Consider the following 22,139-nt stretch of genomic DNA (forward strand, 5'->3'; position numbering starts at 1 on the left):
ACAATAATACTCTCTCTCATTGCTAATTAGAAGTAATCAAAAACTTAAGACTAAAATAAGAAACTGGGAGATAGAGAATCTAAGCAATCAAGACAAGTAAAATGAATCACAAAAATGATGCTTGCACAAGAAGTGCCTAAGAGGCAATAATTGACCTCTTATTAAGAAATTAAGCTGGCACAAAAACCTGCAGCCACTATGTTCCTCAAGGACCAAGCATGCAGACCCCTGGACAAGAAAACGGTTAGTGATGTCCTAAAATTCCAAACAGAGTGGAAAAATGCTGTACACACTTTTTCACTTGGCTATATACGCTTAATTATTTTGAAGAACCAAAAAAAAAATTAATACATAAATAAAAAATTTGGAAAAATACTGACCTTTATGACAGAATGTTAATCTCATCTCTTCTCCGGATTTAATATTGGCTACCCACAGGTCATTACTATTGATAAATGCAATAAAGTGGGGGTCCCCTGGGGAGATTTTGGGATCCATTCTCGATCCAGTGCACTGTGTCTTTATCTCCACTGGCTTTATGGGTGCAGCCTGTTGAACAAGAGATGATTTTAAAGAGTTTACTATTGGCATAGAAAACGTGTGGTGACCACTCATGAGAAAAATGATTATTTAAAAATGTCTGACCTTGTTGAGTAAATTACCAATTTTAATTCAAGCTGAATTTTTTGATACAAAAATATTATTTTTTACACTTCTGTGTAAGCACTGCAGCATTCAGACACTGTTTTAGTCCTTAATATAAATAATTTACTGCCACATACAGTATTTTTGCGATACCTCTATGAAAAAATAAACATACTATAATGAACCAATGTACACAATAATCCAGTCTCCAACCAAAGAAATAAAGACATTTTTGCAGCCAGAATTTATATTAAAATGACATGGAAGATGGAAATGCCAAGGCAAGCAAATTGTTAGCTTTGTGTGTATATTATGTTTAGCTGCCACTAGAGGAATGGCTGGCTGGCCAAAAATGTGGTAACTGGTCAGGCTTATGAGAAAAGGACAGAGTCAATGTGATCTCCGGACTACTTTGCTTTAAGCAAATGCACAACTGGGCATGGAAGAATGGAGCAGAAAACGGTTTTGGACACTAATTATATGGCGGTCGAATGGCAAAAAAGGAAAAAAAAATCTGTATTCTTGTTTGGACTTTCAATTCTATTGATCCAAAATAGTAGCAAGGCCACACATTCTCAAATAAAAGCTCCTGTACAACAGTGGTGTGCAAGCCTAAGTCACTCGATGGAAAACATGTTGGGCCGTGTAGTACATCAGTTATGATGGTAGCAAAAGACTCAGCCGGTTTGCACTCATGACAGGTTACAATGGGCACATGATCACAAAAACTAAACCCCTGAAAATTAGGAAAGTATCACCTGATCAGGTGAATCTCGATTTCTGCTGTGATCCATCCTGCCTGGTGCCAGTGGTACTGGCCGGTGGTAGTAGTGAGATGATAATACCGTTTTTACTCGTGTACCACGCGCTCTGGTGTAAAACGCGCACCCTAATTTTTGCAAAGAAAATCGCGAAAAAAATTTTCCCTGTGAACGACGCACATTGTGATTGTATAGGAAGCGTTTAGGGCACGTTTTCCGCGAAATGCCCTTCTGTTTTTGTTGTATGACGAAAGAGCGAGCACGCGAGATGAAGCTCGAGAGAGAGAGCGCGCACGAATGAGCGAGAGAGAGAGAGCGCACGTGAGCAAGCTCGAGAGAGAGAGAGAGCGCACGCGAGCAAGCTCGAGAGAGAGAGAGCGCACGCGAACAAGCTCGAGAGAGAGCGCACACGAACAAGCTCGAGAGAGAGCGCACACGAACAAGCTCGAGAGAGAGAGAGAGAGCGCACGCGAATAAGCTCGAGAGAGAGAGCGCACGCGAGCAAGCTCGAGAGAGAGAGAGAGAGCGCACGCGAGCAAGCTCGAGAGAGAGAGCGCACGCGAGCAAGCTCGAGAGAGAGAGAGAGAGCGCACGCGAGCAAGCTCGAGAGAGAGAGAGAGCGCACGCGAGCAAGCTCGAGAGAGAGAGAGAGAGCGCACGCGAGCAAGCGCGAGAGAGAGAGAGAGCGCACGCGAGCGAGCGCGAGAGAGAGAGAGAGCGCACGCGAGCAAGCTCGAGAGAGAGAGAGAGCGCACGCGAGCAAGCTCGAGAGAGAGAGAGCGCACGCGAGCAAGCTCGAGAGAGAGAGAGCGCACGCGAGCAAGCTCGAGAGAGAGAGAGCGCACGCGAGCAAGCGAGAGAGAGAGAGAGCGCGCACGCGAACAAGCGAGAGAGAGAGAGAGAGAGAGAGCGCACGCGAACAAGCGAGAGAGAGAGAGAGAGAGAGAGCGCACGCGAACAAGCGAGAGAGAGAGAGAGCGCACGCGAACAAGTGAGAGAGAGAGAGAGAGAGCGCACGCGAACAAGCGAGAGAGAGAGCGCACGCGAGCAAGCGAGAGAGAGAGAGAGCGCACGCGAGCAAGCGAGAGAGAGAGAGAGAGAGCGCACGCGAGCAAGCTCGAGAGAGAGAGCACGCGAGCAAGCTCGAGAGAGAGAGAGAGAGAGAGCGCACGCGAGCAAGCTCGAGAGAGAGAGAGCGCACGCGAGCAAGCGAGAGAAAGAGAGAGAGCGCACGCGAACAAGCGAGAGAGAGAGAGCGCACGCGAACAAGCGAGAGAGAGAGAGAGCGCACGCGAACAAGCGAGAGAGAGAGAGAGCGCACGCGAACAAGCGAGAGAGAGAGAGAGAGCGCATGCGAACAAGCGAGAGAGAGAGAGAGAGCGCACGCGAACAAGCGAGAGAGAGAGAGAGCGCACGCGAACAAGCGAGAGAGCCCAAGCAGAAGAAGTAAACATTACAGAAAAAAATTTCCTTGTGTATGACGTGCACCCGATTTTCTAATGCTAATTTTCGGGAAAAAATGTGCTTGTGGTACACGCGTAAATACGGTAATAATAAGAATAATAATACATTTTGTTTATACAAGGCGTCTTTCTAAGCACTCAAAGACACCGAACAAACAATAAATTAAAAAAAAACACATTATAAACAAAACTTAAAACATCAGAAAATATAAAAATTAAAACCAAACTATGCCACTGTAATCACAGAGAAAAAGCCATTTTAAACAGATGGGTTTTAAGTGTTACATTTAAAAGTTGAGAATGATTTGATATTTCTAAAGTCAGTAGGTAGTGAGTTCCAGAACAGCTGAATGCTCCGCTTCCAATGGTGGTTAGACTGGCAAGAGGGACGGTCAGGTGGATGGAGGAAGATGATCTAAGGTTACGGGATGGAATGACAACATGAAGAAGGTTGGACAGATATGGAGGGGCAAGGTTATGAATGGCCTTAAATGTTAAAATGTTAACAGCAGAATTTTAAAATCAGTTCGAAACTTAATCGGGAGCCAATGAAGCTGCTGCAAGACCGGAGTAATATGGCGAATAGATGGGGTTCGAGTAATGATGCAAGCAGAGGAGTCCCCACAAGAAGTAACAGGACTGTGAACAAGAATGTCGGAGGGGACGGATGCGATTAATGTTACGTAGGTGGAAGTAAGCAGACCGGGTGATATTATTAATGTGAGATTGGAAAGATGAAGAGTACTGTCAAGGATGACATCCAGACTCTTGACCTGAGGTGAAGGGGAAACAAAGGAGTTATCAATAGCAAGTGAAAGATTATCGGCTTTGGATAATGATGATCTTGTACCAATGGAGAGAACCTCTGTTTTGTCAATGTGTAAGAAAATTTGAAGAAAAACAGGATTTAATTTCAGCAATATAGTCACTATGCAGATGGTGGAAAAGAGGAGGTGGGTTTACTAGCAAGGCAGAGTTGGATATTATCAGCATAACAGTGAAAATTAATGTTATATTTACGAAAGATATTGCCAACGGGAAGAAGGGAAGAAGATAAATAATAAAAAGAAGAGGCCCCAGGACATAGCCCACCTGAAGGAACAGCGGTGGGTTGGGATGTGAAAGTTTTAAGCTGAATGAGCCGAGTGTGGTCTGAGAGGTAGGATCTGAACCAACGTAGTGGAGTGTGGGTAATGCCAATCAAAGATAATCTATTAAAGAGAGTGGTATGACAAATAGTATCAAAGATCACACTCAGATCAAGGAGGATGAGAATAGTATTTAAACCAGAGTCAGCAGCCATAAGAAGTTCGTTGGTAATTTTAATAAGTGTCGTTTCTGTACTATGGAGGGGGCGAAAACCAGACTGGAACTTTTCATATGGATTATTATGAGACAAGTGGGAGTGAAATTGAATAGCTACTATATTTTTCAAGAATTCTGGAGATGAAGGGCAAATTAGAAATAGGGTGAAAATTATTAGTTAGTCAGATCGGCACCAGGTTTTTTCAGTATTGGGGTTATTGCAGCAGTTTTAAAAGATGAAGGAACAGTACCAGTAGTGAGAGAAGAGTGAATTATAGCACAAATCTATAAAACATGGCGTGAAAACGTTTTCTTGGTATGCAAATAAAAAATTAGTTTCTTGTCTGCCATTCTCATTATCCTTCTATTCATTCTGTGGTCAGGTTTCTTCTTGCGGCTCCCTCCAGGGAGGTTGGCTACAGTGCAATGGACTTTAAACTTCCTCATAATATTTGCAACTGTCCTCACAGGAACATCAAGTTGCTTGGAGAGGATGGACTTTTAGCCTTTGTCTTTAACGTACTTGTCTCTCATTTTCTTTCTGATCTCCTCACACAACTCTCTCCTTTGCTTTTTCTGCTCCATGTTCAGTGTGGGACACACCCCACAGCAGAGTGATGACTTTTCTCCATTTAAATCGGTGACATGACTGATTGCACGATTGGGAGACGTGTGAGATACGAATTTCAAGTAAACAGCGAGTTTAAAAATCCCTCAAACCCAATGATTTAGGATTCTCTTAAGGGGTCCCAACAAATGTGCTAAGGCAATTTTAGAATATTTACAGTGGGTATAGAAAAGAATCCCCCCTTCGAAATATTCCCATTTTCCTTGCTTTACAGACTTAAATGAAAACACACACAAAATATTTCATCCCAGGTTTACTTACTCAATGCAACCTCTAACATCCAAGTGAAAAATATCACAGCTACAGTTCAGAAAAATTATAAAAGATCAAAAACAAGACCTACTGAGATTAATAAATGATCACCCCCCAATGTCAGTGTCATTTTGTTGACCCATCTTTTGCTTTAATGACAGCCTTGAGTCTGTTAGGATACTTCTCTATTAGCTTTGCACATCTAGATTGAGTAATATTTACCCGCTCTTCTTTACAGAGCTGTTCAAGTTCGGTCAGATTGGATGGTGAGTGTTGGTGGTCTGCTATCATCAAATCTTTCAACAGATTTTCAGTGTGATTTAGCTCTGGGCTCTGAATGGCCACACGAGGACATTCACTTTTTTCTCCTTCAGCCACTGTCTGGTCAATGTTGCTGTGTGCTTCTGGTCATTGTTGTGTTGAAAGGTGAACATTCTACTCATTTTCACCTTTCTGGCAGAGGGTAGAAGGTTTTCTTCAAGAATTTGATGGTATTTTGCCCCATCCATTTTTCCTTCTACCCTAACGAGAGCCCCAGGCCCCCCACAACAGGATGCTGCCACCTCCGTGCTTTACTGTAGGTATAGTGTATTGTGGATGGTAAGCTGCATTGGTGTACCGTTTGGTGTTGAGGCCAAGTAGTTTGATTTTGGTCTCATCTGACCATAAGACCTTTTTCTACTTGGCATCAGAATCTTCAAGGTACATTGTGGCAAAGCTCAAACGAGCTTTAATGTGGCCTTCCTTGAGAAGTGGCTTTTTCCTTGCGACCCTCCCAAACAAGCCGCAATTGTGAAGCGCTTGTAAAATTGTTGTCACATGCACACAATGACCACTCTTTGCCATCAAATCCTGTAACTCCTTCAAAGTGGCCATTGGCCTCTTGGTAGCCTCTCTTACCAGTTTCCTCCTTGCACTTCCATCCAGTTTGGAGGATCCAGGGAGGGTCCTAGTAGTACCAAACACTTGCCACTTCTTTATGATGGACTTTACTGTGCTCCTTGGGATTGATGAAGCCTTTGAGATTTTTGTGTGTCCATCTCCTGCCTTATGTCTGTCCACAGCTCTATCCCTGAGATCTTTTGAAAGTGGCTTGCCACTCACAGTCAGTTGTTTGTTTTCAGTTGCACTACCAAGCAAGGGAATGAATGGACCAGGAACAGCTTCATTAATCACACGGATTACAGTTGATCACAGGTGGAAGGAAGACAGTAACCGCAATGGGAATGGTGGGCACTTACACCTGATTGAGTTTAGGGGGGTGGGTGATCCTTTATTAATCTCAGTATTTCTTGTTTTTTATTTTTTTAAATTCTTCTGAACTGTAGCTGTGATATCTTTCACTTGGATGTTAGAGGTCGCATTGAGTAAGTAAAGCTGGAAAAAATATTAGTTTGTGTGTTTTCATGTAAAGTTGTAAAGCAAAAAAATGGGAATATTTCGAGGGGGGGGGGGTTGTTTTCAATACCCACTGTATGTAGAATAAGCAACAGTTGATTTCTTGCCAGACTTGCTTTGCTTGACTCGATGACATCTCAAAGGCATTCAGGTAACACAGGGCACAACTGCTTTTCATTTCATTGCTTTTCAGGGGGCATACAGCACTTTTTCAGTGAGCTGAAAGGGGACCAACAAATGTGTCTTCTAAATGTTTTTTTCTTTTAAGGCACTGCTTCATTTTTTAATATATCCATTTTTTCTTTAAAGTTAAACTCAACTAGCAAGCAAGTAAACAAAGAAAATATTGATGACACCTTGTGCAGTCCTCAGAAGTGATGGTATACATTACCCAAAGCAAAGGTACTGTAGCTCCAAGAAAACATAAAACTTCAAATCAATGTAAAAATCAGCCTGCTCTGACCTTTATTGATCTGCTGGGTACAGCACAAGGCTTGAATTATCAAGTTTCACTAAGCTGATAGCAACAGATTCTAAAAATGCCAATGAGCTTTCTTCTTCTGTTTCCAGCATTAAAGCCCAGAGAGGTCCTGGATGACCATGAGGCCAAGGGCAAATTGATTTCCGACTTCTCTTTCTGTCTAAAGTCAGTGAAGCCCCAGAGGTTTACGTTCTCCGGATTCTACGCAGACTAATACTCTGTCTCTTCTCTGGTGCCTGCTTGATGTTCTCGTAAGTTATCATTTTCTAGTTAGCATTTAGGAACTTTAGTCCTCATTCTATATTATATTATATGTGTACATAGAGGCGTGTGTAAGTGCATGGGCATTACTTTCAACGCTGGCCATAATAGATGCATGGCAAAAAAGACGCCGTATTTTCCAAAGTGGTGAATTTTGAGAAGAGGCTGGTTACATGTGTGTCAGAATGATGAACGAAGAGCTCAATATGATGCAGCAGGTCAATAAAGTGCAAGTATTTTTTACTTCAAGAAAATAACTATTGCATTACGTTACTCGTTACTTTAAAAATGATGGGGAAAGTTGAGAAGAAAATACATGCGCATCTGTGTCTGAGAAAATGTTCAGTACGGCTGGCAACATTGTGACCCCAGTGAGAGATTTATCTCATCTGGCTTAAGGAAACATGTTAGCGTTCCTGTTGGACGGAGTGGTGGCTCTGAGGCTAAGGATAAACTCTGGCAATCGGAAGGTTGCCGGTTCGAATCCCGTAAATGCCAAAAGAGGCTCTGCTCTGTTGGGCCCTTGAGCAAGGCCCTTAACCTGAAATTGCTGAGCGCTTTGAGTAGTGAGAAAAGCGCTATATACAGTACATCCGGAAAGTATTCACAGCGCATCACTTTTTCCACATTTTGTTATGTTACAGCCTTATTCCAAAATGGATTAAATTCATTTTTTTCCTCAGAATTCTGCACACAACACTGCTTTGCTGCTTCAGGACCTGGACGACTTGCTGTAATTGATGGAACCATGAATTCTACTCTCTACCAAAAAAATCCTGAAGGAGAATGCCCTACCATCAGTTTGTGACCTCAAGCTGAAGAGCACTTGGGTTCTGCAGCAGGACAATAATACAAAACACACCAGCAAGTCCACCTCTGAATGGCTTAAGAAAAACAAAATGAAGGTTTTGGAGTGGCCTGGTCAAAGTCCGGACTTGAATCCAATTGAAATGCTGTGGCATGACCTTAAAAAAGTGGTTCATGCTTGAAAACCCTCCAATATGGCTGAATTGAAACAACTCTGCAAAGAAGAATGGGCCAAAATTGCTCCACGGCGATGTGAAAGACTCATTGCCAGTGATCGCAAACGCTTGATTGCAGTTGTTGCTGCTAAGGGTGGCACAACCAGCTATTAGGTTTAGGGGGCAATTACTTTTCACATAGGGCCATGTAGGTTTGGATAGTTTTTTTTCCTTAATAAATAAAATCATCACTTAAAAACTGCATTGGGTTATCGTTGTCTAATATTTAAATTTGTCTGATGATCTGAAACATTTAAGGATGACAAACATGAAAATAAATAAGAAATCAGGAAGGGGGCAAATATTTTGTCACAGCACTGTATGTACCATTGACGCCAATAAATGCTTCTTTTTCATCATAAGGTGTATGTATATTATTAAACTATTATTAGGCTTACTCTAAAATAGTAGTATAAAATGAACAGAAAAAGACAATTAAATCATTAACTATAATCTCTGAATGACAATCAACACTAAAATATCATCATCTTGACAGCCACCAGCTCTCTAAGATTATTTAAATTAAGATGACGACTAAAAATTGCTGGAAAAGTCGAGTAATGTGACAATGCTTTAAGATGGATTGGGAATGGTTCTTGACATTGATACCAAGGTAAAACATATGGGATGTAGCACCAATTCTGTCTTATTCACTGTAATTTACAAGAAAAATAAAATACAAATAATCGTCAGTTCACAAAATGAATGCTGTGCTATGCCAATTCCCAGTGTCGTAAACTTGACACTAAATCATTTTTCAATATAAACAGAACCCACAAAACATTCTGTTGGAAGGCAAAGCAAAAACAGAACATAAACAAAAATGTGCAATTTAAAAGAAGCATAACTGTGCATCTTAGCTTGGAGTAAACTCACAATAAATCCATTGTGCCCCCCATCTCGACAGTAGAAGAGGCTGTTGCTGGCCTGGAACAAGAAAAGGCCACTTTGGGAATGATAGTCATACGAGGTGATCCCAAACACGCCAAGTCTTTTCCTTTCGCGCAGGAGCTCTTCCTCCCTTGAATAGACTCCATGTTGGGGGGTTGCCTGAAGAGACAATTAAATCAAATCTAATTTGAATTGCCACATATGAATTATACATACAGTATAATATGCAGTCAAGTGCTTAGTCGCTCAAATCCTATGACTGTGCCTGGAGACAAATATAAAGGGACAATATCAATACATAACTTTATTAATTCAAAAACTATTAACAAAATTATAAATACCGTATATACTCGCGGATAAGTCGGGACTTGATTTTACCGTATAATTTCCGGTATTTTATAATGACGGTCGTATAAGTCGAATGCGCAAAGCTCATGCTATTGGTCCAAGAGATTATGATATGCTAACGCTGTAGCGGTCTGGTGCCGCTAAGATTCACACCGTCAAGATGACGGTGATTTATTTATTTTTATGGAGGAGATCCCAGGGATGCTCCCAGCCTTGGCCTGACCCGTACACACTCAGAGACAAAATAACGCACACTGGAATCAAACAATAATTAAAGAATAGAATGAAATTAAATGAAATAAATAAAAAAATACCACCCCTGTACCCCTACGGCGAAATTACATTAAGCACATAAACACAAACAACACCCCACAGCAAAGTCCATGGAAAACAGCACCGGATGTAATGAAATGAGGACGATAGTAAGTCCAGAGATCTGTACGTGGAAAGGGAATGAAAAAACAGTCCTACTGGTAGACACTATAAAGGTGAAAATGGGTGGACGGTTCAGGAGCGCTCCTTTTCTTGTGAAAAAGCCATGAATCCACTATCAGTCCTCAGCACACAGGTAGACAGAAGACGATCCAGACCCCAACAACAAAACAATCCAGGACACAACGACTAAATACGGTTAATCAACAGAAGGCAGCAAGACAGGTATACTGAACACAGAATACAACAAAAAACACTTTTTTTTCTCCTTTTAAGCCACTCTGACCACCTTTGACCCCCACAGCCCCTGCAGGGACTGCTGGGAGATGCGGTTTTAACTAATATTAGCACTGCTACAACGCCCACTTGAGAGAGTAACCAAAACTGCCTTTTTTATTTCTATGTATTGTGCCTACATGCACGGTAATACCCAAACTATTCCGAAGCGACATTTTCACTGATTTGTGTTTTTTGTATCTCACACCCACATACACCGTTATCGTAAGAGCATCCCCTATCTACGGTGGAGCGTTCGATCAGAAGAAAATATAAAGCTGGTTTTAAACTAAAAGTCCTTTAAGTAACCAAAGAAATTGGTAACTGTGCTACTGCAATAAAATTCGATGTGTCTGAGATACTGGTGTGCGACTGGAGGAAATGAGAAGATGTAAAATTGTTGCATTTTTGAATGGGTGTATAAGTCTGGGTCTGATTTTATGATCGATTTTTCGGGCTTCAAGATCTGACTTATACACGAGTATATATATGGTGTTTAATACATAAAATGCTAAAAAAATAACACTCATAACTAAATCGAGAACTTCCATCCATCCATTATCCAACCCGCTATATCCTAACTTACGGGGTCACGGAGGTCTGCTGGAGCCAATCCCAGCCAACACAGGGCGGAAGGCAGGAAACAAAACCCGGGCAGGGCGCACACACACTCACACACACACCAAGCACACACTAGGGACAATTTAGGATCGCCAATGCACCTAACCTGCATGTCTTTGGACTGTGGGAGGAAACCGGAACATCTGGAGGAAACCCACGCAAACACGGAGAGAACATGCAAACTCCACGCAGGGAGGACCCGTAAATCAAGAACTTAAACAATTTAATGTGAGAGAGTTAACAATAAAACATCATGTATTTCTAGACACTCTCCTTATTTAACATGCAGATGGACTGTGGGAAGAAGCTCTTCCTTAGTCTCTCTGAACCGGACTTTAGGCAGCTGTAGCAAAAGAGGCTGTTGTTGGGATGGCTGATGTCACAGGTAAGTTTCCATACCCTTGTTTGACATCACTTAATCAGATTGTTAGCTCTTGACTTTCAAATTAAGAGGCAAAAAAAGAAAGAACTAAGTATAGGTCTACAGAACCAAGGTCTCTGACACAGAAATAGACCCAATAAACTAATAAAAATGGGGTTCTTCTTATTATTGCATAATAATTTAGGGAAAGCATGTGAAGATGAGGCAGGAGAAACCGTGTTAAGACCCAGCTGCAATAAGCCAAATAACAACAGATGACAGACACGGGTATGATAACTGACATCAACAAAGGATTCTGCTCCGACTCAGACTTTCCCCTCGTCACTGACTTCTTCATCTCTCCCGAACTCTTCTACAGTCTTGTCTGATGGGGTTGAAATATTACAGCTGTCTATTATAAAATCACAGCTCGCACCCAACGCAAATCCCAGGATCTTAGCACTAGGTTAGTGGACACAAAGTGACTTGCAAGAACACAGTAATCATTCTCCTTGTTTCGCTGTCTTAACGTAAAATGCTATGGAACTTTGGTTAGCCCTATCAGCTAGCTCTAGTGAGAGAAGAATAACCAAAACCTGCACTAACTAGGTGATATCAAGAAAAAACTGCTTAAAAAATTAAAGGAACACTTTGAAAACACATCAGATCTCAATGGGAAAAGAAATCCTGCTGGATAACTATACCGAGATGGACTGGATAATGTGTTAGAAATGAAAGGATGCCACATCGTTTTATAGAAATGAAAATGATCAACCTCCAGAGGGCTGAATTCAAAGACACCCCGAAAATCAAAGGGAAAAAATGATCCGGCAGGCAGACTAGTCCATTTTGCCAAAATTTCATTGTAGCAACTCAAAAATTGTAATTAGTAGTTTGAACGGCCCCCACCCCATGTGCTTGTATGCATGCCTGACTTTGCGGCTTAATGCTCCTAATGAGATGACAGATGGTGTCCTGGAGGATCTCCTCCCAGATCTGGACCAGGGTAGCACTGAGCTCCTGGACAGTCTGAGGTGCAACCTGGCGGCGCTGGATGGACTGAAATGTCCCAGAGGTGATCTATTGGACTGAGGTCAGACGAATGAGTGTGGGGGCCAGTCAATGTTATCAATTCCTTCATCCTCTTGCCACATGAGGCCGGGCATTGTCGTGCACCAGGAGGAACCCAGGACCCACTGCTCCAGCACAGGGTCTGACAATGGGTCCAAAGATTTCATACCATCACTGATTCACCACCAAACTGGTCATGCTGAATGATGTTACAGGCAGCATAACGTTCTCCACGGCTTCTCCAGACCCTTTCAAGTCTGTCACATGTGCTCAGGGTGAACCTGCCAATTCTGGTATTCTATGGCAAATGCCAATCGAGCTCCACGGTGCCAGGCAGTGAGCACAGGGCCCACTAGAGGACGTCAGACACTCAGGGCGCCATCACGAAGTCTGTTTCTGATTGTTTGGTCAGGGACATTCACACCAGTGGCCTGCTGGAGGTCATTTTGTAAGCTCTGGCAGTGCTCATCCTGTTCCTCCTTGCCCAAAGAATCAGATCCCGATGGGTCCTGCTGATGGGTTATGAACCTTCTACGAGGGGCCCTGTCCAGCTCTCCTAGAGTAACTGCCTGTTTCCTAGCATCTCCTCCATGCCCTTGAGACTGTGCTGGGAGACACAGCAAACGTTCTGGCAATGGTATATATTGATGCACCATCCTGGAGAAGTTGGACTATCTGTGCCAACTCTGTAGGATCCAGTTATGGCCTCATGCTACCAGCAGTGACACTGACTGTGGCCAAATGTAAAACAAGTGAAAAAACAGATGAGCAGGGAAAAATGTCGGTGGCCTCCCTCCAGCTGTTAAACCATTCATTGCGGTTTTGGGGGTCGTCTCATTGTTGCCCCTCTAGTGCACCAAAGCAGCTGAAACTGATTAACAAGCCCCTCTCCTACTTAACTGGCCAGATTAATAGCCCAGAAGTTTCACTGACTTAATGCTATACTCAGATTCAAAAATTTTCCTTTAATTTTTTTGAGCAGTATATATTTCTGTCATTTAACTCATTATGAACACAAGTCACAGTACCGATTTTTCACAAAGTATCTACCACCAATACCTGCTCCACCAAAACTCAGTAATTAATCTATAATACAAATAAAGTATGGTTGATTATTAACAGAATATACTCAACAACTTGAACAAAAAAAAAAACATTAATATAATTTAAATATTCAGCAGCAAGTTGCGTAAAAACTTTGAATAAGATTGTCTGAAAGCAGTGGATTTCCAAGCAAAACTTCCAGAAATTCTCAGAAGATTCTGAACTTATTGGGTGTATTGGTAAAGGAGTCGGTGGGAGAACTTTGAGAAATGTCTGCACCTTAACATCAGCAAAACTAAAGAACTGCTTATTGACTTTCACCGCAACAAAGAGCTTCTGTGTCTGGTCACTACTGAAGGAGTGGATATAGAGGTGGTCCACATTAATTACATTTTGGACTGGTCTCAGAACACAGAGGGACTATGTAAGAAAGGACAGAGCAAGCTCTTTTTCCTTAGGTGACTGTGCTCCTTTAATGTGGGAGGGTGACATCCTTCACATCTTCTATAACCCTGTGATGGCCATTGTGGTGTGCTGGGCTGGTAACATCACATCAAGATAAGCCCACTAAATCAACAGGCTCACTAAAAGGGCAGGCACAGTTATGGGACACACTCTGGACCCCCAGAGGTCGTAGTGAAGGAGAGAATGAAGACAAAACCAAGTGCCATTATGAACAACGCTGCACATCTTCTCTTTGTGACACATGAACACTGAGGACTTTCAGCCAATGAATCATTCAGCAGAAGCGCATCAAGAAATGCTACTGGGACTCCTTTATACCAAAAGCAATGCGTCTGTATAATAATAATTCATTACATTTATATAGCGCTTTTCTCAGTACTCAAAGCGCTATCCTCACAGGGAGGATAGAGCCTCACAACAACTGTGACAGCCAAGTCAGATCCTATCTTTCTTTTTAATTTTCTTGCTTTAAAGTTATTCTAGGGTGTATTTTAAGACCAAAGTGTGTATGTAAATTTATTTATTTATTTATCTCCCTATTAATTATTTATTTTCTAGGGGGTTCGCCCCCTGCTCACTTCGCTTGCCAACCCAACCCCCAAGCCTGTGCTATGCGCCAGCCACTTCTGTGAAGAGGGGGGCTGAACGCACCCCAAGGAGATGCGGTCGCTCCTCCGAAACCCCCTCTTAAACGGTGATACAATAGGAAACAAATAGTTTATTTTTTTTCCTCCTCTTTGCTTGATCAGCTGCTGGCTTGCTGCCGCGTGATCTGCATCTCGCACGGCGATTCAAACATTTAAAAGCCTGTAAAGTAGTTGTCCTACTCTTTGTCTTTTATTTCCGGCAACAGGCGTGGTTAAATCTCTTGGCACAAAGTCTCATCTCGCAGGACGCGAGTCCTTGATATTTTTTAGTTTATAATTTAAAAACTGAATAAGAATCTAAAAATCTAACAACATCACATTAAAGTTCGATAAATTCTGAAAAGAATGATACCAAACATATACAATGTAGGTTTTAAAATAAGCCCAATTTAGAGCGTGACAAAAAACATGACATAAAAAGTCACATAAAATCGTTGCACTTTTAGGCTTAGGACTTTATATAAGATGCTGCAAATGTTCTATCAGAAGGTTGTGGTGAGCGCCCTCTTGTACACAGTGGTGTGCTGGGGAGGCAGCATAAAGATGAGGGACGCCTCACGCCTGGACAAACTGGTGAGGAAGGCAGGCTCTATTGTAAGCACGGAGCTGGACAGTTTGACATCTGTGGCAGAGCGACGGGCACTGAGCAGGCTCCTGTCAATAATGGAGAATCTACTGCATCCACTGAACAGGATCATCTCCAGACAGAGGAGCAACTTCAGTGACAGACTGCTGTCACCATCCTGCTCCACTGACAGACTGAGGAGATCGTTCCTCCCACACACTATGCGACTCTTCACTTCCACTCGGGGGGGTAAACGTGAACATTATACAATGTTATGGACTGTTATACCTGCTTCGCACTCTCCACCTTGCACTTTTTAACTTGGACTGCATTTTTATCACTCTTTAATAATTATTGTTCTTTATCAGTATGCTGCTGCTGGAGTATGTGAATTTCCCCTCGGGATTAATAAAGTATCTATCTATCTGTCTATCTATCTATATAGAGTAGATTTAAAGAGCTTGAACTGGTTATAGTGCTTTGAACATGAACTCATTGAGAAAAAAGTGAAACTAAATTGATGTTACACATGTGTGTCAGAGGATCGCTTTTCTGGCTCATCTGATATAAGCAGTGCCACGCCGGGGTGAAACAGAATGCTGTTGTTAATGGTGGCGTCGCTTCTTTCACCTGCAGCGGCGAGAAGATGCCCAGTGAAGGTAACTGACTCTGCTCCTTCCTGTCAGATCTCTATAAAAGCCCAGATGCCCCAGATAGAGTCATTTTACTCTAGACCCAAACTGCAAATAGGACAGAGCTCCCAGATATGAACTGCTCTACTAAGCTGTTAGATCACGAGATTTGGGAAATTTGCCATTTATTTCTGCTCTCTTGGAATTTTTCCATTATCAAGCTCCTGTTTTCTATTAGTAACAGTTACTTTAGAATTAAACAGAGAGACCCAGCAGGCACCCTAACACTTTCTTGAAGTCCCCGAGTGTACTTCCACCCATTTACACTGAACCAAATTGAGATAACTGAATTAGCCTCTCCAAATCAAATTCCCTTGCAACTTGTTTTTCTATAGAAATTAGGAAAGTAAACACGTCAAACAGGAGTTCCAAGCATTTATTTTACCTGAAAGTGATCAAGCATCTGCTTCCAGGAGAGCACCAACAAAGTTTCTCGTCGAATCTTCTTGGGAATTTCTGAGTAAAGGAGAGAGTTTTCTCTGCTTCCATAGGGCATGCCTGTGTAAGGAAAAAAATAAAAACCAAGTCAATATATTTTTTATATATACGCTGAAGAAAAAACGTTTTGAAAATTTCAACATGGGTCAAAAAAAAAAAAAAAGTTAGCCTTTGTTTTCCTTACCGAGGTAGTAAAGGCGATGTGAATGAGGTCCTGAATCATCATGCTTCTTTACAAACTGAAAGTCATGTGGCGCCTTGTTGACGATCATCCCTGAATACTTGCGGCTGCCATGAATGATATCCCTTAAGCCATCCCAAGAGTGCTTTTCCACAAAAAACTGAGAGGGAACATCTTCCATTTCCACAACTTCTGTACTGTCTGAAAGCTCATCTACGGCCGTCATCCTATCAGCTATACAACTGGAGCAAGAAGTAGGAGAAGGAACAGACATCAGTGAGGGATTACAGGCAACAACAATACAACAGAGAGTGTCAAGATTTTTGACTGATCGTTTTTTTACAAAACAATTTTTGCCAACAGTGATATGTTGCTATTAATAAACAAGAAGCAGTGTCTTTCCCATTTTTTTTTTTTTATCAAAGTGGGAGATGTCTTGACTTTTGTAGCTTTCAGCTGTACAATTATGCGACAGCAGTGTGGTAAATTTACAAAGGGTGTTGCATTAAAAATTGTAACTTGCACTGAATTCAGAAACTATTCAGACGCACCTAGCAAACATTTACTCTAGCAGGTTAAAATGTAAAAATATCAGTTTTGGTAAGTTCAAGTCTTTTGAGTATCTCGCCATTGTTATTCAGGGAGATTCTCACGTTCTAGTATTATCCGTGTATAGACCTCCTAAATTCAACGCGTCTTTCTTTGAGGAATTCTCTGACTTGATGTCAATCTTAATTACGAACTATGACGCACTCTTAATAGTCGGCGACTTTAATTTTCATGTAGATAATCAATGTGACCAAAAAGTAAAAGAATTTATGAACCTCCTGGACTCTTTTGATTTGAGACAGCTCGTTAATCAGCCTACACATAAAGCAGGTCATACGTTAGACTTAGTAATTACTAAAGGACTAAAAGTTGTTATAAAGCAGGTCATTGATACGGGTCTTTCAGACCATTTTCTTCTACTTTTTAATATAGAAATAATGATAGAAAACACTCATGAGAAGCATATTGTTAAAAAACGCTTCTTTGACTCATCAGCAACTTTAAAACTTACAAACATTCTAACCAATCAGTCCGTTTATAGTGCCAACTATAATAGCGAGGAGACTGTAAATAGTAAGGTGGAAAGATTTAATACTAAAGTGAGGGCTGCTGTTGACATAGTTGCACCTGAAAAGACAGTTAAAAAATCTTCTAGCATTGTTATACCTTGGAAGACCCAAAGAGTGTCTGATTTAAAGAGAACATGCCGTAGAGCTGAGCGTAAATGGAGGAAGACTAAACTAACTATTGACTATGAGATATTAAAAGTTAAAATAACAGAATACAATAACACAGTCCGTCTTGAGAGGCGCTGCTATTTCTCTAAGATTATAAATAACAATGCTAGTAATCCCAGAGTGTTATTTTCGACAATTGATCATCTGTTAAACCCAGGTAACTCAAAGGAATGCCTTCTAAGTACTTCCAGTAAAACCTGTGAGGCTATCGCTGTATTTTTCAATCAAAAAATTAATGATATTAGAAATAACATAGTATATCTCCCCAACACTAAGGATCCCCCGAAACCCCAGTACTCCATAATAAATAAATTAGAGTCTTTCACTAGGATAGATTTACCTGATTTACATAAAATAATTTCTCAAATGAAACCATCCACCTGTGCCCTTGACCCAATACCAACAAATTTTTTCAAAGAAGTATCGGGTGTGCTTATTGATAATGTTCTTGACATAGTAAATTCGTCATTAGATACGGGGGTCTTCCCAGACTGTCTTAAGACTGCGGTAGTTAAACCCCTACTTAAGAAAAATAATCTCGACCCCTCTTCTCTTGAAAATTATAGACCCATCTCTAACCTGCCTTTCTTAAGTAAAATTCTAGAGAAGGCAGTCATTATGCAGTTAAATGAGCACCTCAATAAACATGCTATTCTTGATAAATTTCAGTCAGGTTTTAGAACAAATCACAGCACAGAAACTGCACTCGTTAAAGTAGTAAATGACTTGCGGGTAAATGCAGACAGAGGCCATTTATCTGTTCTCATCCTCTTAGATTTGAGTGCCGCATTTGACACTATTGATCATAATATTCTTAAGAATCGCCTTAGTCAATGGGTGGGCCTCTCTGGCAGTGTCTTAAACTGGTTTGAATCCTACCTGGCAGGGAGAAAATTCTTTGTTAGTTGTGGTAATTATAACTCAAAGACACATGATATTCTATATGGTGTTCCACAAGGCTCCATCCTGGGTCCGCTGCTCTTCTCAATCTACATGCTTCCATTAGGTCAGATTATCTCGGGACATAACGTGAGCTACCACAGCTATGCTGATGACACACAGCTGTATTTATCAATAGCACCTGATGACCCCAAATCTCTTGATTCGCTAACACAATGTCTAACCTGTATCTCAGAATGGATGAATAGTAACTTTCTCAAATTAAATAAAGAAAAAACCGAAATCTTAGTGATTGGCAATAATGGATACAATGAGGCTATTAGAAATAAACTGGATGCATTAGGATTAAAAGTCAAATCGGAGGTAAAAAGCTTAGGGGTAACCGTTGATTGTAATCTGAATTTTAAATCGCATATTAATAAAATCACTAGGACAGCATTTTTTCACCTAAGGAACATAGCAAAAGTTAGACCTCTTATATCATCGAAAGATGCAGAGAAATTAGTTCATGCGTTTGTCTTTAGTCGGCTAGATTACTGTAATGCACTCCTCTCAGGACTACCCAAAAAAGACATCAATCGTTTGCAGTTAGTGCAGAATGCAGCTGCTAGAATCCTTACCAGGAAAAGAAAATCCGAACACATTTCTCCAGTTTTGATGTCACTACACTGGTTACCTGTGTCATTCAGAATTGACTTTAAAATTCTGCTTATGGTTTATAAAGCTTTAAATAATCTCGCCCCGTCTTATATATCGGAATGTCTGACACCTTATATTCCAAATCGCAACCTCAGATCCTCAACTGATTGTCTCCTTAGAATTCCAAGAGCAAAACTTAAAAGAAGTGGTGAGGCGGCCTTCTGCTGTTATGCACCTAAAATCTGGAATAGCCTGCCAGTAGGAATTCGCCAGGCTAATACAGTGGAGCACTTTAAAAAACTACTGAAAACACATTACTTTAACATGGCCTTCTCATAACTTCACTGTAATTTAATCCTGACACTCTGTATATCCAATTCATTATAATAACTATTCATTCAAAATTTGTACTAACCCCTACTCTCTCTTGTTTTCTTTTCCGGTGTCCTATTGGTGGTGGCTTGTGCCACCACCATCTACCCAAAGCACCATGATGTTCCAACAATGATGGATGGATTAAAAGCCAGAAGTCTGTATAACCATCAGCATCAAGTGACTCCGTGAGAACCCTAACTACAAAGAGGACTATTTCATTTATGTTAGGTAGAATGCCCAAAGGGGACTGGGCGGTCTCGTGGCCTGGAACCCCTACAGATTTTATTTTTTTCTCCAGCCTTCTGGAGTTTTTTTTTGTTTTTTCTGTCCACCCTGGCCATCGGACCTTACTCCTTTCTATGTTAACTAAGGTTGTCTTATTTTAATTTCTTATTTGTCTTTTATTCTTCTTTTCTTCATTATGTAAAGCACTTTGAGCTACTTTTTGTATGAAAATGTGCTATATAAATAAATGTTGTTGTTGTTCTTTCTTTTTGCCGCACTTTACTGTGATGTATGTAAAATTTTGCCATTACCGTCCATCAGTCTACAGTCAATAACCCATAATGAGAATAAAAACGTGTTTTCAAAAAGGTTTTTAAATTTATTAAAAGCTAAAAACTGAAACCCCTCATTCATACAAGTATTAAGACCCATAATTCAGTACTTTGTGGAAGCCATTTTGGTAGCAATTCAAGCTTTAAGGCCCCTTGAGTAAGTCTCTCTACAAAACAATGCACATCAGGGTTTGGGCAGTTTATCCCATCCCTTCCAAGCAGATCATCTCAAACTGAGAAGTAAACTGCCATCCTTAGGTCTTTCAACACATGTTCTATGGAGTTTAAGTCTGAGCTTTGTTATGTAGGTTCCCAGCAGCCCTGGACTGAGCAGGTGCCTTATCAGTGTGTAATACAGTCAGTTAGAACAGTTCCATTGCATACATATACATGTTGCAGGGCTGAGAATTCATTTTAAAATGGAGGTTGGGGGGTGGGGGGGTTCTTTATTAAATTCCAATGGAGAATAAAAGTATGCTGGGAGGAGGAATATATATATATATATATATATATATATATATATATATATAAAATATATGCGTGTATATTAGTGCCGGTTACCATCAGGGCCTGCAAGGCCTTCTCTGCTGGCCTAAAAAAATATCTGAATCATAAACTTATGTTAATTATATTTTGTCCAGGAATACTTATTATATAATTCCAAATAGTCTGTCCGCTTCCTTTCATAGCTTTTCCGATGGTTGTGCTGCTCGTATTAAAGCATTTAACCAATCACATTTCAGCCATCATTTGTTGCCAGGTAGGGTCAAAGTCAAAGAAGTCTGCCCGGAGGCCTTCACAATCCGTTCTGCAGGAACCTCTAACACAAAATAAATGTTGATTAAACTGTTGCTTCAACCAATCAGATTTTGAGTTGGTTTCACTAGGGCCCTCTAGCAGGCGTACGGCAACGTCACCGTATTCAGACCCATTGATTGGATAGAGGAGAGATGCTCTAAAGGAACTGTTTCATCACATTCTGGAGCATCATGACGAGTATGATGAGGACACAGTGCGCTGTGCTGATGGATTTAAAGCACGTCTGGATGATTTTGAGTTTTGTCTTTTGCTACACACATTCAATGGCATTTTTGAGTATTCAGACGTGCTCTTTTCAATACTATAGGACAAAAAACTGGATGTGCAGTTTTGTCTGGCTAGGGTAAAGGAGTTCTGTGACACCGTTGAGCGAGATAGAAGTCGATATGAGGAACTCTACAAGGCCACTGAACGCACCGCAGGCACTCTGAGCGCACGAAGAGGTCAAGCGCAAGATCCTCGCGCGCACTACCGCCAACTACATGGCAGGATTCTGGACAATATTATTTGCCAGACACAGACCAGATTTCAAGACCACGAAAAACTGATGTTTGTCACGCTCCTCGACCCCCAGAAGTTTCGGGAATACAAGAAAAAATTCCCACATGCAGCCTTCTCCAGTTTAACACAGAGCCACGGAGTACTTTTTGATCTGTCTTGGCTAAAAACAGAACTGACTATAATGTATGCCATGGATGATTTTGCAGGAAAATCTCCCACTGATCTCCTTGACTTCCTTCATCAGAAAAATCTGAATGAGAGCATGGGGCAGCTGTACACATTGGTATGTTTGGCGGTGACCATTCCCGTGTCCACTGCTTCTGTCGAGCGGACATTTTCAGCCCTAAAGCGAATTAAAACTTATGCCAGAAATATGACAGGGCAGGTTCAACTTTCAGCATTAGCTTCGATGGCGCTAGAAAGGGACTTCATGATGGAACTGAAGCGCACGGATAATCTGTACGACAGAGTAATTGAACTGTTTTTGAGGAAAGAGGAGGATGGATTTTGTTTACAAATAATCCGAATTTTTGGTGAGTAAAATGTTGCGATTTTCCTAAATAATATTGCAAGTTTATGAATTATTATTGATGTTTTTTATGTGTGTCGCGGCTGTAGCTGCAGTAGAAAGGAACTTGTCTATTCAATAAAGGCATTTATTGTGGCTACAGGAGTTATCTATCTGTGATGCAACGGCTCTTTATACTGTATTTATGCATATTAAGATGGTTTTTATAACCATAAATTACTTTTTGAGAGGCGGGTGCATTCAGACGGAGCACTACTGAAGGCCTAGGTGTGAAATGCACGGTCC

At 41.2% G+C, this 22,139-nt stretch overlaps 2 protein-coding genes across 2 annotated transcripts in view; one reads left to right on the forward strand and one right to left on the reverse strand.

Moving 5' to 3' along the window:
- The window catches only part of rps28 (ribosomal protein S28), an 892,132-nt gene that overhangs the window by 414,109 nt on the left and 455,884 nt on the right, over nt 1-22,139 (forward strand). The window lies entirely within an intron of this gene.
- Nucleotides 1-22,139, reverse strand: part of dpp9 (dipeptidyl-peptidase 9) — a 174,720-nt gene that overhangs the window by 79,871 nt on the left and 72,710 nt on the right. Inside the window, exons 3-6 of the mRNA XM_028816596.2 lie at nt 16,252-16,490; nt 16,015-16,127; nt 9,093-9,266; nt 381-549 (exon numbers count right to left, since the gene is read on the reverse strand). Coding sequence (XP_028672429.1) covers nt 381-549; nt 9,093-9,266; nt 16,015-16,127; nt 16,252-16,490 — 695 coding nt within the window. The remainder of the gene's footprint in view (nt 1-380; nt 550-9,092; nt 9,267-16,014; nt 16,128-16,251; nt 16,491-22,139) is intronic.

This window comes from Erpetoichthys calabaricus, chromosome 12, assembly GCF_900747795.2.
Source record: "Erpetoichthys calabaricus chromosome 12, fErpCal1.3, whole genome shotgun sequence".
Classification (NCBI taxonomy): Eukaryota; Metazoa; Chordata; class Cladistia; order Polypteriformes; family Polypteridae; genus Erpetoichthys; species Erpetoichthys calabaricus.